Raw genomic sequence first — 27,547 nt, 5'->3', positions numbered from 1 at the left:
ATTGCCATAACTACAAAGAAAATGTCTATAGAATAGACACTGAAGTGTTGCTCAAAGAAATGAGATTATACAGAAAGACATCCTGTGTTCATAGACTGGAAGACTTCATATTGTTAAAATGTCAATACTACCCAAAGTGATCTATAGAACCAATGCAGTCCTTGTCAACATCCCAATGATGTTTCTTGAAGAAACAATAATCCATCCTAAAATTCATATGAAATCTCAAAGGACCCCAAACAGCCAAAACAATCTTGAAAAAGAACAAAGTTGGAGGACTCACAATTCTGGATTTCAAAATTTACAAAGCTATAGTAGTCAAAACAGTGTCATGCTCTTTCCCTGCCACCACCAAGCTGCTCAGAGGCAGGGTTTCAGGTACACTCAAGATTGGGCTCTACCCTAGCCCACCACCATGGCTGAGGAAGGCATTGCTGCTGAAGGTGTAATGGATGTTAATACTGCTTTGCAAGAGGTGCTGAAAACCACCCTCATCCACAATGGCCTAGCACATGAAATTCACAAAGCTGCCAAAGCCTTAGTCAGGCGCTAAACCCATCTTTGTGTGCTTGCATCCCACTGTGATGAGTTTATGTATGTCAAATTGGTGGAGGCCCTTTGTGCTGAACACCAAAATCAATCTAATTAAGGTTGATGACAAGAAATGAGGGGAATGGGTAGGCCTCTATGAAGAGAGAGGGAAATCCCATAAAGTAGTTGGTTGCAGTTGTGTGGTGGTTAAAGACTACGGCAAAGAGTCTCAGGCCAAGGATGTCATCCAGGAATACTTCAAAATCAAGAAATGGACAAATAAAAAACTTGATTCTTGTTCCTAAAAGTGTCACGCTAGTGCAAAGACAGCTGGATAGACCAATGGAAGTGAGCCCAGAAATAAACCCTTGTATACATGGCCAAATGATGTTTGACAAGGGTATCAAGACCATTCAATGGGAATAAAGAGTGAAAAGGCAATCCACAAAATGGGAAAAATATCTGCAAATCATTCATCTGATTAGTTATTATCCAGAATATACACAGAATTCCAACAACTTACTTTAAAAATGGGCAAAATATTTGGGGCGCCTGGGTGGCTCAGTCAGTTAAGCGTCTGCCTTCGGCTCAGGTCATAATCCCGGGGTCCTGGGATCGAGCCCCGCATTGGGCACCCTGCTTGGCGGGAAGCCTGCTTCTCCCTCTCCCACTCCCCCTGCTTGTGTTCCCTCTCTCGCTGTGTCTCTCTCTGTCAAATAAATAAAATCTTTAATAAATAAATAAATAAATAAAAATGGGCAAAATATTTGAATAGGTAATTCTCCAAAGAAGGCATCAAAAGCACTAATAAGAATATGGAAAGATGTTCAATGTCACTAATCATCAGAAAAATACAAATCAAAACCACAATGACATACCATCTTGCACCCATTAGGACGGCTACTATCAAAAAAACAGGAACAAAACCAAAAATAACCCAAAAAGCAAAACACAAGTAAGTGCTGATGTGGCTGTGGACAAATCAGAACCCTTTGCACTATCGGCAGAAATATAAAATGGTGCAGCCGTTTTGGAAAACAGCATGGCAGTTCCATAAATTAGAATCGCCATATGATCCAATAATTCTACGTCTGGGTATATACTTGAAAGAACTCACAGCAGGGTCTCAAAGAAGTATTTGCACACCCATATTCATGGCAGCATTTTTCACAACAGCCAAAAGGTAAAAGCAACCCAAATATCCATCAACAGATGATGCATGAATAAACAAACCATGGTATATACATATAATACAGTATTATCCAGCCTTAAAATAGAAGGAAATTCCGACCCATGCTTCAAAATGTATAAAACTTGAGGACATTATGCTAAGTGAATAGACCAGTCACAAAGGATAAACAATGTATGATTTCATTTACATGAGACAGAGTAGCCAAAACCAGAGACAAAGTAGTATGGTGACTGCCAGGGCTGGGGCAGGAGGAAGAGAATGTGGAGTTACTATCCAATGAGTAGTTTCATTTTTTAAGATGAAAAGATTTCTGTAGAGGAAAGGCAGTTGATGGTTGCAAACAAAAGTGAGTGGACTTAATGCCACCAACTGTACACTTAAAAACTGTCCTTTAAGATGTCAAATTTTATGTGTATTTTATGTATTTATAATTAATGTAAAATAATTAAAATTAGTCCACAATTAATTTTAACTGGAAAAAAATGATTCTGCATCATTCCATTCCAGTGGTCAAAGTTACCACCACCAACACTGGAACAAACTAAAGGTCTTTGTGGAGAGAAATATGCTTAAATATTTGGGGACCAAGAGGCAAGCTGTCAGCAAGTTACTCACATGTATAAAGTAAATGCTACAAATATGAACAATTGGTTAAATATAGGCAAAGGGTCTATGGGAGTTTATTCTACCGTTCTTGCAACATAGAATTCTAAGTTAGAGATACTTCCAAAATTAAAAATTTTTTAAAAAGCCATTCTGTTAGGCCAGGTTTGAGAGTTTCTAACCCATGGACCAAGGATCATTTATATAGAAACAACCTTTTCTTCAACATAGTATTAAGAGAACCTTCCACATCATTTTGAATTTCTCACTTACGATTATCACTTTACTATCTGGCATGTTTTACCCCGTATCGGTGAAATAATCAGATAACTGGAACTTACCCCATCAAATGGCAAAATGCTGTATCAGTTAAGTTTAAATCTTTTTTAAAAAGCACGACTCTCACCTTTCTTGTTTAGAATTTTTAATGACCAGGGTCATCAACATCTGCTTCAATAGGTGGCTGTGCTTTTATTGCTCTCACAAGCTTTTTTAAAGGCTATTTATATAAAGCAAAATGACTGTAGAAAATAATTGTTTCCACCTCCACCTAGAGATTAGTAATCACCTGGTAACATTTTTATGCACCTGCCTTTTACAGCTCACTGTCCCATCTGTGCTAAGCATGTTGAGTGTAAATGCAGGGGCGCCTGGGTGGCTCAGTTGGTTAAGCATCTGCCTTTGGCTCAGGTCATGATCCCGGAGTCCCAGGATGTAGCTCGCCACCCCCACCCCCACCTCAGCCCTGGCTCAGCAGGGAGTCTGCTTCTCCCTCTCCCCTCTGCTACCCGCACCTCATGCTCTCTAATAAATAAATAAAATCTTTTAAAAAAAGAAAGTAAATGCAGAGATTCTGAGAGATTCTTTTGAGTAAGTGCATACACTTCATGCCATTTTGGCTGTTCAAAGGCTTTTTTTTTTTTTTTAAAGATTTTATTTATTTATTTGACAGAGAGAGAGAGAGCGAGAGCAGGAACACAAGCAGGGGGAGTGGGAGAGGGAGAAGCAGGCTTCCCGCCGAGCAGGGAGCCCAATGTGCAGACTCAATCCCAGGACCCTGGGATCATGACCTGAGCTGAAGGCAGACGCTTAACGACTGAGCCACCCAGGCGCCCTGTTCAAAGGCTTTTATGGCAAGTATGATCTTCACGTTTTTTTGAAAATCAAGGTTGTCAAAAACCCTATTCCAATTTGTATGAGTAGAATTTCTATAATTAAAATGAATTATTAGTTCTTGGATTTTGTCATTTTGACTAACTGGAGATTTTTCATAATTAAATCTGCAGAGACTAAGGTAAGTTTAAAGTATCACAAAAATAGAACAGTATAGCCATAAATATAATTATCTCTAACCCAACTGCCCAACTGCCATCAGTAACTGGTACAGTGATTTTCAGTTACATCCACATTTCCTCTAAGGCAGTATTTCACCACCTTTTTTTTTTTCATTATAGCACACTTCCCATGAGAAAACATCAATGTAATTTAATTAAAATCAAGTAATTAAAATTTCCCTAACAAGAGTAATAGTAAGAATTAAGATTTTGTCATTATTTCATTTCAACCCCAACTAGAATATTGCAATTCAATTCTGACACTAACCACCTGGGGTTAGCACTGGACTCAACAGGTTTAAGGGCTCAGTCCTCCACAAGACTGTTCCCATTTTGGATGCCAGCTGCCAGTGGGTCCATTACCACTTCTGACTGACTGGTTACAAATCTGGGGGTTCCCATAATCCCCTTAGGTTCAAGAATTTGCTAAAATGACTGACAGAACTCAGGAAAGCACTATGTTTATGATTAGTTTTATTACAAAGGACTCAAAGTAGGAGGACCAGCCAAATGAAGAGAAAAAGGGTGAGTTCTGGGAGGAAACAGAGCTTCCATACCCTCCCTTTGTGGAATGAAGGCATATCATCATCTCAGCTTATCACTGTGCTCACCAATCTGGAAGCCCCAGTGAGCATGAGTGTCCAGAGTTTTTAACTGGGGTTTCACTATTCAGGCACGACCAGTTACATCATTGGGCACATGACTGAACTCAATCCCCTCACTCCAACCCGTCCCGTCAGGCCTGCCCAAAATCCCAACCCTTGAATTACTTGCTAGATCTTTCTGGTGACAGCCCCCATTCTAAAGCTGTCTAGGGGCCTACCAAGAGTCACCTCATTAGCATCACACATACATTCTTATCATCCAGGAAATGCCAAGGGTTTTAGAAGCTCCTTGTCAGGAACCCAAAACAGAGACCAAATTCCTTATTATACCACAGTCAGGAAGGCTGAACATGGAAGATGGAAGGGTCACAAACCACTGAAATATCTAAGATTTTTTTTTCCCCTCACCAAGAACCAATTTTCACCCCCACTGAGAATACATCCTCTAAGACAATGAAGAGACAGTCCCCCAAAACCAGAATGAAACTTTATTGTGTAAAGTTTATAGAAGTATGACTAGTATTCTTCTGTACAAAGTACACAACAAACAGTTTTAAATACAAGTGAGAGAAATGCGAATCCTATGACATCTGATATAAGCAGAACCATTTACAGATACACTAAAAAATTTTTTAAAATATCATCTTTCTCCAAAGAGTCCATTGCGCATTTCTTAGAGATGGGGACACATCCCAGGCAAGGTCACAATGGCATTTTATTGCCCTCGATGCTGATTTTCACTGCGTGTGCAGATCTGCTTTTTTTCCTGATATCTGTGAACTTTCTCATCTGTTTATCCAGTCGACTGATACCCTTCTTGGAGGTCCCCTGAAACTAAGAGTGGGGTAAAAATTAAAGAGCAAATTATTGAAATACACAAATCTAGTTTTGTCTTTCATGTTCTTTTATCTGAAAGTTAACAGCCAGAAGAGCTTCAATCTCTGTAATAATCACAATATGCTTTGGTGACCTCAGGAACAACAGATCAAGTGTACACACCAGTGTTAGCCATGTACACATATTAAACTCTCTCAATATAGATTAACAGTTGTCTGTGTCTTATTTTAAAATTCTGCCTCAGTCCATAGAAACCTCCTAGATGAAAGGGGGAAAATTTAAACTATGATCACCCCAATTCCATTAAATTACATTTTGACTATATGCTTTTCCCTTTCGAAGGTCAAACATGCACCAGAGCACTTGAGATATTCACCTCCCAACAGTGCTGGCATGAAGAATAGTGATCTTCGAAAGTCATCTGAGAAAAAGCCTTAAGCATAATGAATGAGGTGAGAGGTGAGTAAAGTGAACCCATTAAATGCTGAAGCTCTAGTTTCAGACTTGGGGTGAATCCCCACTTTGACTTAGCAAGTTCTAGAACCCTGGGCAAATCAGGCCCCTGGTCTGTACTCCTTTCAAGACTGCCGGGAGAAGTAAATGAGATAATAGTGTCAAATACCAGCACACAGTGCTCAAAATAAGTATCAGCTATTACTACTTTGGAACCAATTAGATTTATGTTAAATAAGTACACCTGATACAAAAAGAAAAGTAAATGAAATCTTTTGATCCAAGGGGCTTACTACTTACTTCTTGTATCTCTTCCTGCTTGCCTTATATGTTTAAAGGTTTGTTAGGTTATTTCTTTTATAATTTGAAATGACTATGGGTCTTGAAAAGATGCAATCTCCAAGAAATTGACCTTTAGAAATGATGAAAAGGTCTGCCACTTACGTCAAAGACCAGGGGGAACTCTTCTTGTTGACTATAGTGTTACTGACGATTCCTATCTTTAAGAATGTTTAGTGGTTTAAAAAGAGACTGAGTTTTTCTACTTCTCCCCAGATGTTTACTACTGAACCACCTGTGAAGCTCAATTCCAAGACTGCTCAAAGAAGGTAGGGCTCAGGAGGAGACACTCTGGGGTTGGTTACCAGTGTGGTGACGTTCCTTTTGAGTTGAGAACCCTCCCAAGTCTTATCCCACCTCTAGACTCAGCATGCACCTCAGACAAGGGCAAAGAACCCTAAGTCAGTCTTGAACAAGAGTGATCACCCACCCTAGATTTTCTAAAACAATCCCAAGTCCAAATATTCATGTCAATTTAACACTTGGCACTAGTACTCTGGGTTAGCATAAACATTCATTATCAGATGAGAAGCAGCTATGCTACCATCACCCTATCAAATCCCCAGATTTCCTGGACAGTCCTAAACATGTGACCTCCTTTCAGACAATGTGCCCTGATTCTTAGTACTTATAGTCAGTCCACATCAGAAGCCTTACCCGCTCAGATCTCCAATTACCCAACTCCCAGCAGCTTCACACACCAGCAGGAATGTCTCCCAGCACCCTAACCATTGAGCCCTCTAGCCTCTCTGCAAAAGGGACACACCCAGGTAACGCTGATCCATTCTTATTTATATAACTTTTAAGACTTGTAGCTGGCAGACGCCGAGTTTCCCCAAATCGGAGAACACATAGGATATAGTACCTGACATGCCAAATTCAATAACCTCTCTCCTGATTCAAGTCTGTACCACCTCCTTAGGACATTAAAAGTGTATGCTGCACTGTTTTATCAGTGAAAAAACAAAACAGCTTAAAAGATTAGCAAGATGGGTGTGCTTAAAAAAAATTATGGTACAATTGTATTTTGACAGAATATTAAGTCACTGAAGAATGTTTACTTAAATGAATTTTTATCATGTTAAGTAAAACACAAATCCAACAAAGTATAAAACAATTTTGCATAAAAGTTGAAAACAAAAACACCAAACCACAAAACTAGTAATGTTTATGTACAATATAAAAAGGACAAAAAGGAAATATCCCAAAATGTTAATATTAAGGTGTGGTGGAATTACAAGCAACATTAATTTTATTTGTGCTTTCTGCATTTAAACGTTTGTATAAAAACATACATTGCATTTGTCATTTTACTGTTATCTTAAAAGCACTCCATGGAATAAATTAACATATAAACATACAATGTAGGGTAAGTTACTGCATTATTTAGGAGTGAAAAATCAGAAACCACAGAGGAATAAATAAACAAATTATATATTCACAAGATAGACTATTATGCAGCCATTATAAATGATAAATGATAAGGTGGTTTAATGAGGGGAAGCGACCAAAATTATATACAGTATAATTTTATGAAAGTATCAGTAGAAAAAAAAGGGCAAAAACTGTAACAAACTGCTTTTGAATGGTGGGTGATTTCTCTTTCTAATCTCAAAATTTTCTGTAATTATAAACAGAAAAAAACAAGTTTGAAGCATTACTGGAAATACATTTAACACATCAAACTGTTAAGAGTGGGGACTTCAAGGAAGGGCTTTAGGAATGGGGTTATTCTATAGTGTTTTATATGTACTTATGTACTTTCAAAAATAAAAATGACATTTAAAACAGAGTTTCATTTGAAAGCCATTTACGCACTCCAATCTTCTTCTGGAAAATACATTTTCTAATAATACTCATTAGTGTCTGCAATGTGGAAGCCCTGAGTGAATTCGTAAGGACTCTTCCTGAACAGGAAAACAGCGTCAGGTGGTTTAAGGACAACACCCTAAACTGTAACATGAAACCACCAGCCCCCAAAACATGCCTAGACTCGGGCCTAGAGAAATACTGGCACATTATGATCTTGGGAGTGCTAGGATGAAGGAAAGGAAAACAGCTTGAATTTCCCTCTTCTCCTGCTAGTCATCTCTCTGCTCTAGCTGGGCCACTTGTTCCCACCTGCCCATCACCTACTGGGAGAATGGGATCAGAACCAGTAACACTGGCAGACGGACACATGCCCTTCAGGACACAGGCTTCCAAAGAAGACTGGCCACTGAGAGTTTTTTATTACATTTTCTCTGCCTTACTGTAGTTCTCAATTCTCAAACGTAAGTGTGCTGGGGAAGAAAAAATACTACTAAGAGAGGGATAGCAAGAGGGGAAAAGACAGTGAAAAAAGTAAAGATAAAAAGAAAAGAGGGGCGGTCGAGGAAGAGCAGGGGTATCAAGGGATGTGGATATGGGTAAAAGTACAAAAAAGGGGAAGGAAGTATGAAAAAGTTCTTGGCACTGAAGTAATGCTCTTCTATCTCTCATTTATTCTCAGTAAGTAAGAAAGTGTGCTTTGTTCTGATTGCAGCTTAACAGCAAAAATGAACTGGCACAAAGGTGAGTGTTGTCTGTGAAAACAGCTGCCCAAGCAGGGGTCATGGAGAAGTGACAAAGGGAAGGAAACACACTCAGACTCTCATCAAGAGCACACTGCTACAAAGCTAGCGCTATTCATCTCAGAGCACAGCAGGGAGTGAGTGTGGCTTTAAGGAATGGTCCCAACGTTTTCATTTCCAACCATGTATTAAATATGTAATAATCAAATTTATCTCTTAAATATTCAGTGTAAGGCTTTATGCAATGGGTCCTCTCAAATGCACACTGATTAGCCACTGACAATGGAGGGAAAAGTCACCTCCCCTCCACCAAGAAGCTACTCATTACTTGTGTACGTGCCTGTAATGCAGACCACTATGATTCTGGACCCTAAAAAAGCCTTTTTAATAAAAATGGGTAACAGGAAGATCAAAATGCTTATCGGAGAATTAATTATGAGTTTCCAGGGTACTAATAAAGGAAGGGACTTCCATTTCAATTTCTAAATATTCAATAGGACTCGAAAGTCACGAAGTGTTTGTTAAGGTCATTATTTCAGTAACTGTAAGTGGGCCGGGCCTTTTCTGGTTAAGAAAGCACACGCACACTTGTTTCCACTCTAGCTGCTGACAATTCAAGCTCATGCACAGAGCATGCTTCCTTGGGGATACCTCCCGGATACACTCTGGTAGGGCCAGGACTACAGGGGCATCCTGTTGCCTTCAATGCTGAACTTGACAGCACGGTGCACTTTGCTGAGTCGTTTCTGTTCTGCAAATCGCCTCTTATGCTTTTCCAATCGGCTTAGGCCCTTTTTAAGAATACCAGGCTAGAAAGAGTAGTTTGAATGGAGAATAAAAAAAGATTACTGAAGAGCAATGAAGATCACGGAGTAGTATTTACAATGATGACAGAGGAAGTGTTTACCCTAAATATTTCACAACAGAATTACTTAAAACAGTTGAAGAGAAAGGGAGGGGTAGATTGAAGAAGCAGGGAGTACTGTTTCTCATGGTTCTAAAAAATGACTGCATGAGAACACTCTAGGCTTCAAGATTCAGTTGAAATAAAGGGATCAATAATGTTGCTTTAAGTCTGAAGTAAAGCTCACAAGCAATGAATGATCTGGCTAGTTAAGAGACCAGAAAACAGCTCTCTTTAAATCAGATAAACCTCAAGAGCTGTTAAGAGTTATTACACATGAAGTAAAAGACAAAATAGTAACTTGCACTTGAGATCCACCTCGCTATTTCCCTGCCTGCTTACCCTGGATGACTCCATTTCCACATTCCACTTAGGTCTGACAACGTAGTCCTTGTTTGAGGGCATGGGGACCCTCGCACGGGCACAGAATCCAGGATCTCCAGGTCTGAGAGCCCTGAGAATGGGAAGAAGAGCATGCTATTAGGTAGCCAACCACAGCTGGGTCAGCTGATTCAGCTGCCCAGGTATTTCAAACTTCCTCTGCCTCCCCAGGTTACCCAATCCACCCTCCTGCTGTAGCTGACTTCGCCATCACTCACATTACTCTAAAAATTCTTCAACTTCCCTCCCAAAACCAACTTCCTCTGCATTTTCAGGAGTCCTTTTAGCCTCTCCTCAGCTTCAGATATAATCAAGCCTCTCTCCTTTCCAGGGCTGGTTCCCACATCAGAACCCCAAATTCCAATTTCTCTGGCCTAGTGGAGTCCCTCATGGGCTCACTTGTGAGGTGAAAAATCTGGTAGCCAAAATGATCCCCCAAAACTGAGTATGCCCATAAAGTAGTTTTTGTGGTGTTTCATACGCAACTAATACAATAATTTTTGCTTCTTTTTAAAAGTTGAGATAATCAGAGATTCACATGTAGTTTTAAGAAATAAGAGAGAGAGAGCCAGTGTCTCTCCCAATGGTCAAAGATGCAAAACTATCCTACAAGAACTAGGATACTGACGTTGATATAAGTCCATCGGTTTTATTTACATTTCCCCAGTTTTACCTGCATTCATTTGTGTGTGTTTCTGTGTTTATTAGTTCTATGCAATTTTATCACATGTGCAGGTTCGTGTATTCACCACAAGGGTCCTTCCTATTGCCCTTTTATAAAAACACATCCACCCTCCTACCCCATCTGCCAGCCCCTAACCCTGGTGACTACGAATTCTGTTCTTCATTTCTGTAATTTTAGCATTTCAAGAATGTTATATAAATGGAATACACTACATAATCTTTAGAAACTGGCTTTATCCACTAAACACAATGCCCATGAGGATCCATCCAAGTTGTTACATCTAACAATATTTTATTCCTTTTAATTGCTCAGCAGTACTCTATGGTACCAATGTACCACAGTTTGACTATTCACCTGCTTAAGGACATCTAGGTTGTTTCCAGTTCTGTACTATTATGAATAAAGCTGTACACTCATATATAGGTTTTTTGCACAAACATAAGTGTTCATTTCTCTGGGAAAAATACCCAGGAGTGCAAGTGCTGGGTCATATGGTGGTTGCATGTTTAACTTTATATGCAACTGCCAAACTGTTTTCCAGAGTAGCTGTATCATTTTACCTACAGCAAGGTATGAATGAGGTTTCTCAACATCCTTGCCAGCATTTGATGGTGTGATATACAGTTACTTTTATGTACAAATTTGAGACTAAATTAAGACTAGCATCCTTTAAAAGTAAAGCCTATTTGTAAATGTCTGGGTATTCCAATCACTCAACCTTTAGGTAACTATTCACCCTACCAGTAAATGAAGAGTGGGTATACGTGTGTCTGTGTGGGGGAAGGCTGGAGTGGGAGAGAAGGATAAAAAATTCTAAGTAATTTCTATTCCCTTGTACAGAGTACAATCTTTTTTGAAGAGAGAGACAGCGTGACAGAGAGCGAGGGAGTTGGGAGGGGAGAGTTTACCAGGCTCCACCCCCGGTGCACAGCCCGATCTCACAACCCTGAGATCATGACCTGAGCCAAAATCTAGAGTCGGACACTTAACTGATTGAGCCACCCAGGCACCCGAGTTTAATCTATTCTTAATATCAAGTTTCTATAAGCTTCAAATACATGAATAAATTAAGTGGCTAGCCAAAGAAAATTCTCGTAACTTATTCTCCCCTAAAGCTGCCACCTGTCCCATCATCAAACCTATCCGTAAACCAACAACACTGGCGCCCTCTAGCTCCTCTCCCTCTCTTGCAATGTGGGTGCTGCCTGACTGCCAACACTCACTGCACAAACTCCTCTGTAGCCTCTGCAATGGCCCATGCCCTTTGCCACTGCCCCTCTCCAGCATGGCCTCGTTCTCTAGGGTCTCCTCCAACATGCAGGACAATACCCACTCACTTACCTTCACTGGTTACACCCAGTGGTGTGGTTTATTTCTTACTCTATACTTTCTCGATTCCATAATCGTTTCTGTGGAGATAACTATCAAATCTATTATGTCTCTAGCCCCAAATCCAAGTTTTAGACCCATGATATTTATAGGACTATTTCATTAGGCATCTCACATTTACTAATGCCCAAAGCAGAATGCACCTATGTCCAAAAAATCTACTCTTCCTCTCCACTTGAGCAAATGGTAATACCACTGTCTTGGTTACTTGGGGTAAAATTTTGATTGGTGTCTTCAACGTTAGCCAAACTCCTCGCCCACGGAGTCACCAACTCTTGGCAATTTTGCTCCTGCTAAGTCTCCTAACCTTCCGCTTCCCCATTACCACCTCAGTTTCACTATCTTCAGCTCCTCTGCACTCTAACCCACCCTACACCACAATGCCACCAGCACCAGTGTTCCAAATAGATCTGGAACTTCACATCTATGTCCACTTTCCACGGAATCACAAAGAGAAGTGACAATTCCTCATCTTGATTTAAAGCCGTTCAGAATCTAGCCCATATCTGTATTCTCAAACTCATCTTCCACCATCTCAATCTTTACTGAAGGAACTATTTCTAAATCTTATATCCTCCAGAGCACCACCTTATTTGTGGATATTCAATAAATGTTAAACTAAAAACCATCCCCCACCAACATAAACATAACATTGTTTCATTTGCCATTTTTCTTAAAGCAGAAAGCAGAAGATTTTCTATTTGAAGTCTAAGAAGAACAATTAATAAAAAATCTTACTTCTCTTCTCCTGTTAGCACCTTTTCCAGGTCTCTTCGGGGTGTCTGACCGCCAGTGCTGTGAAAAAAGTAATCAATTACCAGGAACGTTAGAACCTTATAACTAAGGAAAAAAAAACCAGAGAAGCGAAATATCAAACTTGGACCACAACTAGGTCCTTTACACTGAATCTGGGAAAATTACTCCAAATCTTGTAGAAGTATGACTTCTTTTAATGATTGTTTGCATACCAGGTTTCATCATGGGTGAGCAGTAACTGCCATTTTTGTAACTTATAACCCTGCCAACCTGGATGCAACTGTATCCGGTTTGCTGATACAACCAACCAGCAACAATCTTTTTTCTCCTAAAAATCTGAAAATGGGCCTGAGAAAGTTTTTCTTGCAACTGGCTGGAACAACACAAGCAACCTCTGAAACTGTGGCAGAGACCACAATCCGCCAGATCAAACCAAAAAAGGAGGGAGTGTGGGCCTTCACTGTACAGTACCACATTTAAACTAAAAGGGTATGAATACACAGACATACCAAGCTGAGAGAAGGGACAAAATCCTATCACTGTGCAGGATTCTTTTTTTTTTTTTTTAAAGATTTTATTTATGTATTTGACAGAGAGAGACACAGCGAGAGAGGGAACACAAGTATGGGGAGAGGGAGAGGGAGAGGGAGAAGCAGGCCTCCCGCCTAGCAGGGAGCCTGATGTGGGGCTTGTTCCCAGGACCCTGGGACCATGACCTGAGCCGGAAGCAGACACTTAACGACCAGGCACCCAGGCGCCCCGCTTTGCAGGATTCTTAATGACTTTATTTACAAAACAACTGAGTTATGAGAACAATATTTACTCCTCATACCTGTTCATTCTCCGTCGTTGAGGCATTTGTTCTAGATCTCTCTGCTCTCTTTCTTCTCTTGTCATACCTTTGTAGTTTGAAGTAAGACCAAATATAGGCCGAGACCATTCATCTGTAACAAGGAAAAATCAATTGTTTAGACTAGAAAGTAGCATTTCTGCTACCGTTCTCTGAAATAATCACACCCTAGTGTGATGTAATATTCCAGGCATTTAGAATATACTTTCCCTAAAGATACCATTATTTCAGGACCATTTTAGGATAAACACAGCATGTAATACCAGTATCATAACCATCTTCAGCTGATTCAGAAAATTCAGTGTCTTAAAGTCATTTAAGCCTTCATCACAGAGGTTTAAAGAAAGTAGTATCTGACTCACTTTGACAGTCATCAGCTAACTGTGTTGGTATTTCATAGACAGCCTAATTTGTAAATTTACTCTACTGAAAACAGAAAATCTTGAACTTCTTCTAGCTTCCTATTCTAACCAAAAACAAGCTCGCTTATTTCTTGTCAAATGGTCTAAATCTTCAAGAATTGCATTTTAACAGTGCAGTGCAGAGTCTAGATTTCATTAAGTCTAAGGAAGCTGCTACAGTGATGTGACCATGAACCAAAGTACAACATGCCCACTGTTTAGTCAGTAAAAGTCCATGGCTGACAACTGATGTTTTTGTTCTCAAACATAATGTAGCTTACTGCTGCATTAATACACCATCAAAACAAGCAAGAACCTTCACAGACAGAATATTAGGTGTTATCAAATAAGGAAGCAGGGAGTCTCAGGGAGTCTATATATCTTTACACATACAGTCTACCGACCCCACTATTAGATTCAGAATTACTGTTACAGTAAGTCATGGGTATTGGTGGGAATATTCTGCCTCTCTCAGATTAGGGCAAAATGAGAGAGTTGAGAACCACTGCATAAAAGCATTAGAAGTTTATCATATAATAGCGCACTGCAGATTAACAAGATCAAAAACGTTAATACTTCTCTGGTTCATAAAAAAAATAAATTTCTCTAAAAAATTTTGATAATCTCAAAAATCAGTAGAAAAATAATTACTGTATTCACATATAGGAGTATTTTTTGATATACCCTTGAAGTTTAAAAAATTCCTTTGCAACATGGAGCACAGGAAGAATTAAGAATGATGAAAACACACATTGTTTTCATTCTTAAAACTAAAGGATTTCATAAATGATACAGTAATTGATTAGATTAATTCCAGTTAGACTCCTGGATTTCTCGGTTATCATTAAGTAAGAACATGCAGAACACTCTGGAGACCACTATAAAAGTAACAACAATAGCACTAGCGGCTAACATTTCTTGAGGCCTTACTACGTGCTAGGCCCTGTGCTTTACATATATCCTCTCATTTAATCTTTACAATTCAAAGTGAACACATCATTATTTTACAGAGGAGGAAACCAAGGCTTAGAGCTTAAATCACTTGCCTAAAGATACGCAGTAGGGTAGGTGGTGAATTCAGGATTCGAACCCAGGTATGACTGACTCTAGGGCCTGTACACTAACCCCGTCTCTGTACATGCTCTTGATCCAGGATTAGAAAACTTTTCACTTGCTATCCTTAATACTGATAGCATACTTAAATATGCTGAGGAACATTTTAAGTCTAAGGCTAAAAAAGCTGGTACCCACAAGAAATTGCCAAAAAAAAATTTCTATTCTACTTCATGAACTCATTTTAAATGAATATTGGTAAAAATATAGTTTGTTTTTATACATACATGTCTTTCTGATATACACAAACACAACAAACAAAAAGCAAAAGGTACATACTGATTAATTTCCCTGCCATATCCTTGTTGGACCTTGATTCCTTGGGGTGTTTATAGAGATACATCACTGCTCGTCCAATCCCACTATGCTTCAGGGTCTCCTGGCTCACACTAGGTAGCTGGGGAACACAAACACATACATACACATTAATCACTCAAAAGCTGGGAGTCCTGCCAATCTATTCTAGAGGACCTCCAACACCTGGTTCTTTCACAATAGAATAATGAAAATTCCATTTTCAGGATCTGCAGACATTGAACACAAAGATACTCTGTGTTCACACCAAGAGTTGAGAGTTCAGTATTACACCGAGTCAAAGTAAAACTTAACAATGTGGAAAGCGTAAACTAACCATACTCAGAGGTTAGCAGTTTAATACAAGCGTCAATACAGGCCTCTGAATCAAATAGACCTAAGTCTGAACCCAAGCATAGCCATCTGCTAGGTATGTGACCCTGGACAAGTCATTTAACTTCTCTGAGTCTTCATTTCCTCATCTGTAGAATGAAAACAATACACCTACCCTGCAGGTTTGTTGTGAGGAATAAATGAAGCAATACATGTATAAACACCTAGCACATAGGAAGTTCCTTGGGAATTCCTTCAGAAGTTAAGTAGCCTGCCCAAGGTGTCACAGCCACATAAAGGTGGCCCAGCTCAAGATTCACAATCAAGTTTATCTGAATCTGAAGTTGGTGCCTTTTCTACTTCAAGTGCCTCCCTAAAACATGTCCACTGCTGTATGCTTCATCTCAGATAAATAATAGCAACTCCAAGATCTTTTTCCTTCAATACTATAGTTACATGAAATTTTATAAGGCCTTCCTTTTTATGCTCATTTTATTTGGTATGTTTCTAATAGACATACATAATGAAACCCCTCTTCTGGCAGACTACAGCAGAGAGAATGTGTACATACATGGTGACACAGAGGCTGTGATGATACAAACCACATCAGATAATTAATGAAGAACATATACTCAGATTATTTGCCTCTAACCTCTTGCAGAATCTTCAACAGCTCCTCTCGAATCTTTAATGCTGGCAAACTCCTATCCGGTAGAGGGGAGAGCCATTCTTTGATGGCAGACATCACACCACTGTCGATAAATGTTTCTTTAAGGTCCTGTCTATAGTTAATTAAAAAAAAAAAAAAGTCAAGTCTATGAACCTTGGTTCTACCATAGCTTCCTCTGGATTTTCTTACATATTTAGTGGTATTTCCAAAAACTGCTTCTCAAGTTACTCATATACATTATTTACTGAGTACCTATTCATGTTTCAAAAGCAATATAAAATTTAGTTCCTACTTAAAAAAAAATAAATAAACAGATTTGACAGGCAAAGACCATTTGTTAAAAACTTGAATTATACAAGATAGGTTAATGCTGATATGAATGGTACAGACAGTAAGAATAATGAGCTCCAATTATTACAACTAAAAAAAGTAATCTTTAATCTCTCAGAATAGAGATTCTCAAACTGGCTTAGGTGAGAGAGAACCCAGAATTGTGCTATTCTTTGCAGGATACCTAACTTGGTTAGGTTCAAGGAGAAATCAGTTGCTCAGGAATATGAGTAAACCAATGAAAGAGCCTAGTATCAAGATCTATCAAAAAAGGGTCCTTATCCCAGAAGACCAGTGACATACTTCATGATATAACTGGTCATATAAGCCTCCTACAATACATGCTTCAAGTAGTCCCCCAGAATTTGCTCTGGTGCTCAATCACACTAGGAAAAGAGATGCAATTTTACCAGACTCAAGAGAGTCGATAACTAAAGTAGTGGTTTACATACTTTTCTTTCCTTAGTGTCAGTTTGCTATTTGTTTTGTTGTTTGTAAGAGGCATCAAGGTTTAAGAAAAATTTGTGAGGGGGCACCTGGGTGGCTCAGTCAGTTAAGCACCAACTCTTGATTTCAGCTCAGGTCATAATCTCAGGGTTGTGAGATCAAGCCCTGCATCGGGCTCTAAGCTGGGCATGGAGCCTGCTTAAGATCCTCTCTCCCTCTGCCCCTCACCCACCTCTTTAAAAAAAATTAATTTAATTTAATAAAAAGAAAAATTTGTGAGGAAGTAACATAATTTAGGAAATTCTATTATTATTTTTCTGTGAACTGATAGACAGCAGTCATTACATGACATCTCTAGAACACCAGTACATAGTTTGAATATTATTCTATTAAAAGGAAAAAACTTTTTCAAGGAAACAGAATACTTACTTCTTAAGGTGCATGACCACAGTAGGTAATAATGTTAATTTTTTCAGTGCTGGCTTTTTTTTGATTGTTCAACTGTCTGTCTTCCTACCCAGGAAGAAAAAGATTTTTTAAAAAAAGCAATACTTATTGTTAATAATGAATTGTTACCACTAAAGCAGCAGTGTCCCTGAGTAACAATTTTTTCTACAAGAAAGGATAACCAAAAAATGAACTTTTTGTAGAACCCCAAATTCTGTCTGTGTTAAAGATTAGCTTAAAAAATTACTAATTTAGAGGAACAATGTTATTGTTACTAAAGAAGAGTTTCAATATTTACTTGGGTGCTTTTTCCTACTTTAATTATAGAAAATGTCAAATTCTACCAAGACAGAAAACAAACTAATATACTCCTATCACATACATTTCCACAATTAAACACCCATGACCAGTCTTATTTCAGCTATGTCTCCAGATACTTTTCCTTTCCCTTCCTTTAAAAGGCCACACAACCAATTAAGTAAGGAAAGAAAAGAGGAAGCAACCAGTGACTCGTCTCACCTCAGCAGCTTCATTCATCTTGACAATCATGGCACTCACTACATCGTCAGCGTCACTAATAAAAGTGCCACCATCACGGTTACGCCTGCGCTTGCCACTCATGCTCTTTTTCCGCTGCAGCATCATCTCAAAATCCGACAGAAAGTCCATACTAAGCAGCAACACAAAATCAAGTGAAATACAAATTCCCTTTTAAATACGTATTTCCTTTTGTCACTGTTAAGAACCACCCACTTTCTTAATTCTAACTCCACGAAATGCTACTTTCTTCCCAAGTGCAAATACTTACAACTTGGCACCTTTGCAGATATCAGACTTCTCTGAACACAGCTTCCAATCATCTCAACAAAAGTATGTGAAATTCAGTCAAGTAATATTTTGTAGTTAGAACTCTGCCTCATTGTCCCTGGGACCCCAAAGTCAACTTTTCTCTCAAAAAATGTATTTTTATCTTATTTTTCAGTAACTCAAGAAGAGCTTACTCAGTGAGGGTAACACCATAGAACCCCACAAATTAAGAAGCTGAGCACAGGGCAAATGAATGAAAAATAGTAAGAGTGAATGTATTTTCAGACAGAAAATACTATACTCTACTATAGAGAAGTAGAAGGGAGAAAAAAGGAAAAGAGTCTTTGCTACACTTAGTAAGGAACCAAAATAAGTAAAAACAAAGTTTGATAGTCTCTACCTTCATTTTTAAAGTACTTTAACAAATTCCTTTTTTTATGATCTTTAAAATTTTTTAATTTAAATTCAATTAATTAACATATATTATTAGTTTCAGAAGTAGAGTTTAGTGATTCATCAGTCTTATATAATACCCAGTGCTCATTACATCACATGTCCTCCTTAATGCCCATCACCCAGTTACCCCATCCCTCCCACCCCCTCCCCTCAGTTTTTAACAAATTCCTTTTTAAAAAATAAAGTAAACTTACTGTTTTCCTCTCTTTATGTTATCATCAGAATCTGAATCTTCTGCTTCTTTTACCTGTGTTTCACTTTTTTCTTCTTCTAAATCTTCTTGGTTAAAACCCTACAGGCCAGGTAAATTTGCCAGGGTTATCGCAACTTCCTTACAGATTTTCTTCGGTATAACTGCTCTTATTTATTTATTTTTTTTTTTTTTGCATTTTTAAAGTAATACATTCACAAAGAACAAAAATTAAATAGGTATCAAAAGGTATACAGCAAAAAAGCTCCCTCCCACCAGGCCACTAGTGTTACTAGTTTTCTTATGTCTCCTTCCAGAAATAGCCTACATTTACACACATTTCTACACATACGTATTTCTTTTCCCCTTTTATTATACAAATGACAGCATACTCTATACACTGGGTACAGTATATACTGGTCTGCACTTTCCATATTTAACAATAGAATATGGAGATCAATTCATATTGGCATAAAGAATCCTCATTCATTTTAAGGTTTTAGACTATTTCACACTAGGACTGCAACCATAATTTGTGTATTTTGCCACTGACATTTAGGTATACATATTTGAAATTTTGTGAAATATTCGCTAAACTTTTCATAGAGGTTATACTAATTAACTCTCTTTCCAGCAAAGCATAAGTACACCTGTTTCTCCAACTTCTCACTACTACAGGTTATCAAACATTGATATTTGCCAATCTCTGGACCGAAAACTAAAAGGCATTTTTCTTTATATTCTCTTAAGAGTAAGGGTGGGTATTTTGTTCATGTTTAAAGGTCATTTTTAATTCTTTCTCTATGGAACTCCCAATATCCTATGTCCATTTTCCTGTTGGATCTTTGTCTTATTGGTATGGAAAGTCTCCTTAAAACTCTGGAAAATTAGCCCTTTGTGACAGGGACTGCAGAGTCCTCACATATGTACAGTTTCATTTTGTTTACGGTAATGTTTTCTGCATAATTTTTTATTTTTATGTAATTAAAATGGTCACTCTTGGGGTGCCTGGGTGGCTCAGTCGTTAAGCATCTGCCTTCGGCTCGGGTCATGATCCCAGAGTCCTGGGATCAAGCACCGCATCGGGCTCCCTGCTCCTCGGGAAGGCTGCTTCTCCCTCTCCCACTCCCCCAGCTTGTGTTCCCTCTCTCGCTGTGTCTCTGTCAAATAAATAAATAAAATCTTTAAAAAAAAAAAAAAAAGGTCAGTCTTTTCTTTATAGCTTCTTCCATGTTGTACTTAGATCATTCCAATAGCTCACCTAGTATGTCATTTTTCTCACTGAACTAAACCTATAATCAAGCTGATGTTAACTCTCTAGAGAAACACATTTTATTCTTGTAAAAATGCTGCTGAACTGAGTATGAACTCCATGAGGGCAATGTCCAAACAATCTCTGGCATACAGGCTCCCAAATATTTGTTGAATGAGTTATTCCTATTACTCCTATTTTCCTGAGGTTCACTTTGTTATTTTTCTACCATCTTGAATCAGCATCTAAATTCACTAGTTTCACTCTCTTTAGTAATTAAAGTACTATTTCTTTTTCAATGCAAGAACTGTCTGACAAGGAAGTCTTAAATTTCTGGGTGGCGAGGATATTTTGCTGATTTTGTAATGAATTTCTAATTTCACTGCTCTGCATTCAGAAAATGTTGTTTATACTTTGTAATTTTTGCAAAAGCTTGGTTTAAAATTTATATGGGAATGCAAAAAAAGAAAGCCAAGGCAATCTTGAGGAATAACAAGCTTAGAGGACATAAACCACCAAATATCCACAGTTCTGTATTAATACTGCAAGGATAAAGAGCCTAAAAGAACAGACAAGAAACTGCTAAAATAGACTGGAAATTACATAGACACTTCATTTATGACAAAGATGGCACTAGAGAGGAGCAAGAAAGGATGACCTGGGTGAACTGGATATTCCAAATGGGGGAAAAATTTTTTTTAAACATTTTAATTTTAAATAGCTCTATATACCCAATGTGGGGCTCGAACTTACAGTCCCAAGATGAAGAGTTGCATGCTCCACCAACTGAGCCAACTAGGAACTCCTTGACTGCTATCTCATACATACCCATTACAGGGGGATTGTACAACTAAATGTGAAATAAGCTTCTAGAGGATCATTCAAGAGAGTATCTTTATGACCTTAGGAATAAGCAAAAATTTGTGGGAATTCAAAAAGTTTCACCATAAAGGAAAAGGTGGATAAAGTTGATTTATAGTAAAATTTAAAACTTTTGTTCATCACAAGACTCCATTAAGAAAGTGAAAAGGAAAGCCAAAGAACAGAAAATAATTTTAACTTTTATAATCCCCAATCTTTTCTTTTGTATTCTTATTTGCATTTGTTTCCAGATTACATAAAAAGAGACTCTTCTGTGGCTTTTTGGTCTGCTTGTTCTATTGGTTACCTTCCACTCAGATAATAGATTTGTCCATTTCTCTTTGCAGTTCTGTCAATTTTTGTTTGCATATATGTATTTCAGCCACATTAGTATATATATACAATTCTAAAACCTTTTTATCAATATAAAGTGACCCTCTTTTTTAAAAAATATTTATTTATTTGCGAGAGAGAGAATCTCAAGCAGACTCTGCGCTGAGCACAGAGCCTGAGGGGGGGCCCGATCTCATGATCCTGAGATCATAACCTGAGCCGAAACCAAGAGTCGGATGCTTAACCAACTGTGCCACCCAAGCACCCCTTAAGTGACCCTCTTTATCTCAAATGTTTTTCTGCCTCAAAGTCTCATATTCATATAGCTGTGCCCGTTTTTTGATTACTGTTCACACACAGTGTCTTTTTCCATCCTTTTATTTTCACCTTTTATCTTCTTTCAGATGAATCATGAAATGAGTAAACAGTTACATTTTAAAATCCAATCTGACCATCTTTGTCCTTTAGAGCACTTGATACATTTCAATTTAATGTAATCTGAGATACTACCAAGGCTTAAATCTGCTATCTTACCATATACTACTTTCTAATTATTCCTGTTCTATACCTCTTTCTTTTTCTCTTGCCTTCTTTTGGACTGATAGCTTTTATTTATTTATTTTTTAAAGATTTTATTTATTTATTTGACAGAGACAGAGACAGCGAGAGGGAACACAAACGGGGGGAGAGTGAGAGGGAGAAGCAGGCTTCCCACTGAACAGGGAGCCCGACACGGGACTCGATCCCAGGACCTTGGGATCATGACCTGAGCTGAAGGCAGACACTTAACGACTGAGCCACTCAGGCACCACCCCCGTTTTTTTTTGGATTAATAGCTTTTATTATTCTGCTTTTCCCCCTCTACTGGTTGCAGGCTACATATTCCCATTGTCTTTTCAGTGGCCACTGTAGAGATTACAATGCAAAGTCTACTAATGTCCTTTTACACACATTTGCAAAGACCATGTATACTCCCAATTTATTACTGCTGTCATGTTTTAATTCTATATGTATTTCAATCCACACCAGACATGACTTTTTTTGTAGCGTCAATACTCATTTAGACTGACCCACATTACTTCTGTTGCTTTTTTCTTCCTAAATCCCTGATTTTCTACCTGAGATTTTCTTTCTGCCTTTAAGACTATCTCTATCAACTGGTATATTGGTAACATGAATTAGGAGGAAATCTTCATTCTTGACAAGTATTTTTGCTGAATGGAACAGAACACTAAGTTTGCAGTTACTGGATTCTACGGTTTCTGTTAAGAAGTCAGCTGTTAATCTGATTTTGCCTCTCTGAATGTAATATTTCCCCCCCTGGCTACTTTTAAGATTTCCCTGTCTTCTCTGGCTTCTTGCAATTTTACTATGATGTATTTAGGTACAGATTTTCACTGTATCATTGCATTTATCCTGCTTATAATTTGTACAACTTCTAGAAACTCTCGCTTTACATATCATTTCTTTAAATGCTTCTGCTACATATATTTTTCCCTCTCCTGAGATTCCAATTCACTATGTTAAACCTTCTCATGTATAATTTGTATTTTATTTTTACATATCTCAATTCTTCATTCTAAATAGCTCCTTCTAACCTATCTTCCAGTTCACTCATTTTCTTTTCGAATGAATCTAATCTGTTGTTAAACTCACCCACCAAATTTTTAATTTGTTACTATAATTTTACAGTTCCAGAATTTCTACTTGGTTCTCTTCCAAATCTACCTTTTTAAAAATTGTTTGCTCTGGGGCGCCTGCCTGGCTCAGTTGGTAGACCATGCAACTCCTGATCTCAGGGTTGTGAGTTCAAGCCCCATGCTGGGTATAGAAATTACTTAAAGGGACACCTGGGTGGCTCAGTCGGTTAAGCGTCTGCCTTCAGCTCAGGTCATGATCCCGGGGTCCTGGGATCGAGTCCCACATCGGGCTCCCTGCTTCGCGGGGAGCCTGCTTCTCCCTCTGCCTCTGTCTCTCTCTCTCTCTGTCTCTCATGAATAAATAAATAAAAAAAAAAAAAAAAAAAAAAGAAATTACTTAAAAATAAAATCTTTAAAAAAATTTTTTTTTAATTAAAAAAAAAGAAAATTGTTTGCTCTGACAAAATTTCTCATCTTTCATCTCCCTGAACAGTTTTTTTGTTTTTTAAGGAAATACCTAAAATTACTATATCTAGAACCTCTAGGTCTGTTTCTATTATCTGTTGTCACTATTGTTTCTTTTTTTTTTTTTTAAGATTTTTATTTATTTATTTATTTAATTGACAGGGAGAGAGAGAAACAGCATGAGAGGGAACACAAGCAGGGGCAGTGGGAGAGGAAGAAGCAGGCTTCCGGCTGAGCAGAGAGCCCGATGTGGGGCTCGATCCCAGGACCCTGGGATCTGACCTGAGCTGAAGGCAGTCGCTCAACCAACTGAGCCACCCAGGCGCCCCTATTGTTTCTTTTTAACATTATCTATGATTGTGTACCACACTGTGTATCTGATAAACTACAGAAATAATCTGAGGCCTGTGATAACCTTTGTCCTAAAGGGATTTGTTTGCATACTCCAGGTGCCTGAGAGCACTAGCCAATGAGTTGAGAGACACTGTGATCAAATCTCTGGGACTGAGGTTCCCTGGGTTGTTAGAAGACTCAAAACTGGGGCGCCTGGGTGGCTCAGTTGGTTAAGCGACTGCCTTCAGCTCAGGTCATGATCCTGGAGTCCTGGGATCGAGTCCCATATCGGGCTCCCTGCTCAGCAGGGAGTCTGCTTCTCCCTCTGACTCTCCTCCCTCTCATGCTCTCTGTCTCTCATTCTCTCTGTCTCAAATAAATAAATAAAATCTTTAAAAAAAAAAAAAAAAGAAGAAGACTCAAAACTGGCCTAAAATCTGAGCAGAGACTATTATCACTTCCACGTCATCCTTAATCCAAGGAGTCCTAAATCAGAGCATTAGGTTTTCAGGGTCTCCTAACCTCAGCAGGCTCTGACCTTCAAATTTTGTCTCTTGAGCCCTGAGGCTGTCAAAAATATGACCAGCCTCTCAGCCTAAACAGGCAAACATTCCAGAAAAAGCAGTTCTAAATGCTGAGCTTACCTCTTTAGATATCTGTCTGTTGCTGGGGTTTGGCTTAGTCATTCTTTGCTACCTTGTTCCTCTGCTGATGAGATTTTTAAACCTTTGCCTGGCTTTTCTAGTTGTAGTTAGCAGAAGGGTTGGTCCAAATTACCTAGCCTGCCATTGCTAGAATTACAAGTTTCATAAGTATTGTGAATCTTTCCCTTTAGCATTATAATGTACCTTCCATCATCTCTTAATATGTCCCCCCACTTAATTCAATTTTGCCTTTTATGCCTTTGTACACACTTTTATTTCATTTTCTGAATCCTCTGTTCTAGATTTTTCTACTGAATACATTACAATTGTTTATTTCTACTTATTGGAATTACCTATTTGGGAACCACTGCCACAGAAACAAAAAAGCACAGTCAAAGAGGAAATATCTCCCTTATACTTACTGTAAATTCTTCTTCCTCTTCATCACCAGATTCTCCAAATATGTCTGCAATAAGATTTCTAGAAGAGAAGGAAATCATTTGCTTTCTTCTCATTTGCACAGGAACTATAAAATCTTTTTCTAATAAGGTACAATTTATGTATAGTAAAATGTGCAGATCTTAAGCATCCATTTCAGTGGGTTTTGAGAAAAGTACCTTTTTGAGAAAAGGTAATGTAACCATTACCCTAATCAAAATACAGAACAATTTGATCTCCCCAGAGAGTTCAGTTGTGGCCCTTTCTAGTCAGTCCCCTACAGGAACATCCTAGAGCCAACCACCATTCTGATTTCCATCACTGCAGATTTAACTTTGCCTACTCCTGAACCTCACACCAGTAGACTCAGACACGTCCTCTTCACTTCTTTCACTTAATACTATTGAGATTCATCTATGTTATAGTGTGCAGCAATAGTTCAGGATTCCTGAATCCCCCAAAATCATGCAATTAGGCAGGTATTACCTCTCATTACGAAATTTTAATACAAGTTTAAAAAACTTAAAAGACAAACCCCTCTCTACCACCTCATATGAACCCTTGAAAACTCATGTTATACTGTCACTTACTCTTCTTCATTCCCCGACTCACTATCACTCCCAAACAGATCCTTCTCTTCATTTTTCTTATCAGACAACTCTTCTTTCCCTACTTCTTCTTCACTGTCAGATGCTAGAGTCTTCTCTCTTTTGCCTGATTTGTCTGATATAACATCACTGTCAGAGTCATCTGCATCAGAGACAACACGACTCTTCTTTGCTGCTGTCAAAAAAGGTGCAAAATATCATTAATCTTATTCATCACGGTCATGATATTACTAAGAGGAACAGGTGCTTTAAAATGGCAATACTCGGCAAAAATCAAAGGGCTCCTAACATACAGCTTAGAATAATTAAAAATAAATAACCAGGGGCACCTGGCTGTCTCAATCAGACCATGTGACTCTTGATCTCCAGGTCGTGAGTTTGAGCCCCACACTGGGTAGAGATTACTTAAATAAAAACTTTATTAAAAAAAATAATAGGGCGCCTGGGTGGCTCAGTTGGTTAAGCGACTGCCTTCAGCTCAGGTCATGATCCTGGAGTCCCGGGATCGAGTCCCGCATCGGGCTCCCTGCTCGGCAGGGAGTCTGCTTCTCCCTCTGACCCTCCTCCCTCTCATGCTCTCTGTCTTTCTCTCTCTCGCAAATAAATAAAAAATTAAAAAAAAAAAATAATAGTAACTAAAAGGTTCAGAGTCATCTTAAAATTATGTTATTGTTTAGGAAAAAGTGACTAGAAGTTGAAGAACAAAATCATATTAAAAATGGACACCCAGAGCTACCTCTCCTTTGGTGGAATGGAGAAAATAAGACTACACTGATGTACAGAATTAGAGTCCCTTCTATTCTGCCGAGTATTAGCAGAACTGAAAAGGCTTAGATACACTTTTGTGGAATCCCCATACTCCCCCATCACTGCTGGTCAGTTTGGAATTTCTTATCTCTCTTAGTAAACTGGATGGCACATATGTGATGGTCTTTTTCCTTCTTCTGTAACAACTGTCAGGTTATAAGGGAATAGGTCTCCCCACCCTACCAAGGAAGTTTCATAAAAAACTAATCAAGTAAAAATTATTATCCATGAAAACAGGGTCCCAGGTAACAAAGACTAGAACATGCTACAGAGACAGAGTCTCTAAATACAGTCCCCCTCACAAACTTCATCGTATTTGGGTATTCAACCATGTTTCACAAAAGACAGGTACCCAAAAAGACTTGGGAACATAGTCACTATCTAGATGGAAACTACTGCACTGACTGTCACACCTGCAGCTAACTCTGGATACAGCTGGGTTTTCATGTAAACATATTTCTTTGAAATATTACCCTTCCCCCACAAAAAGCTAAATCTTTCATATTCCCATTGAAACTCCCATTAGTTTACTATTTTGAACTAGTCAGATCTTAATACTCCTAGAACAAATCAAAGCAAATTTAATACTAAGATCAGCCACTTGAAAACAAAGCAGAACTAGTGTCCTGGTAATATTTTAGAAGATCAAGTTGAATAAAGAGAATATAGATCTAACATTTCAGAAACACAGTGCTTCACAGTTACAAGCTTAGACAATAATTAAAAATACGCATAAACAGTCCAAAACAATGCCTTACATGCTTTCTCTTCATCTTCACTATCAGAAAGGACAGCAGCTTTTCGCTTCGCTACTTTCTCCTCCTCCCCCACCTTTTCTTCATCTTCATCACTGTCAATTTTTGGCCTTTTGGGTTCTTCTTCCTCGCTGTCAGAACTCTGGATCCTTTTTCTGTCTACATGGCTATCTGAATGAAAGGAGTCATTTTGCATTTCTGTATCCTCTCCCTTATTCTCCCCATCACTGTCATCATCTGACTCTGGCTTCTGTTTGTGTCTGGAGGCATCCTCAGTTTCAGAATCACTGGCAGGTCCCTTCTGAGGCTCCTCACTCTCAGAGTCACTGACTCGGGGCTTGGGAAGCTCCTCATTTTCTGAATCACTGGCCTGGTTCCTTGGGGGGTCCTCATTTTCCGAATCGCTAATCTGGGGTTTGGGAAGCTCCTCATTTTCTGAGTCACTGGCTTGATGCCTTGGGGGACCCTCACTTTCTGAGTCACTGATACGGGGTTTGGGAAGCTCCTCATTT

At 38.6% G+C, this 27,547-nt stretch overlaps 1 protein-coding gene and 1 pseudogene across 1 annotated transcript in view; one reads left to right on the top strand and one right to left on the bottom strand.

Annotated features, from left to right (window-relative positions):
- The first annotated feature begins 415 nt into the window (after nucleotides 1–415).
- LOC110585727 lies at nucleotides 416–836 on the top strand (annotated as a pseudogene).
- Nucleotides 837–4,739: 3,903 nt separating this feature from the next.
- IWS1 (interacts with SUPT6H, CTD assembly factor 1) overlaps nucleotides 4,740–27,547 on the bottom strand; it is a 41,871-nt gene continuing 19,063 nt past the window's right edge. The window contains 13 exon segments of the mRNA XM_044913243.1: nucleotides 4,740–5,099; nucleotides 9,693–9,804; nucleotides 12,544–12,600; nucleotides 13,394–13,505; nucleotides 15,205–15,322; nucleotides 16,205–16,334; nucleotides 17,429–17,487; nucleotides 17,489–17,512; nucleotides 17,966–18,116; nucleotides 18,904–19,001; nucleotides 24,850–24,907; nucleotides 25,456–25,648; nucleotides 27,039–27,509. Of these exon segments, the coding sequence (XP_044769178.1) occupies nucleotides 4,968–5,099; nucleotides 9,693–9,804; nucleotides 12,544–12,600; nucleotides 13,394–13,505; nucleotides 15,205–15,322; nucleotides 16,205–16,334; nucleotides 17,429–17,487; nucleotides 17,489–17,512; nucleotides 17,966–18,116; nucleotides 18,904–19,001; nucleotides 24,850–24,907; nucleotides 25,456–25,648; nucleotides 27,039–27,509 (1,715 nt within the window). The 3' untranslated portion in view covers nucleotides 4,740–4,967.

Source organism: Neomonachus schauinslandi, chromosome 3 (assembly GCF_002201575.2).
Source record: "Neomonachus schauinslandi chromosome 3, ASM220157v2, whole genome shotgun sequence".
Classification (NCBI taxonomy): domain Eukaryota; kingdom Metazoa; phylum Chordata; class Mammalia; order Carnivora; family Phocidae; genus Neomonachus; species Neomonachus schauinslandi.
This window is presented reverse-complemented; position numbering and strand designations above follow the sequence as displayed.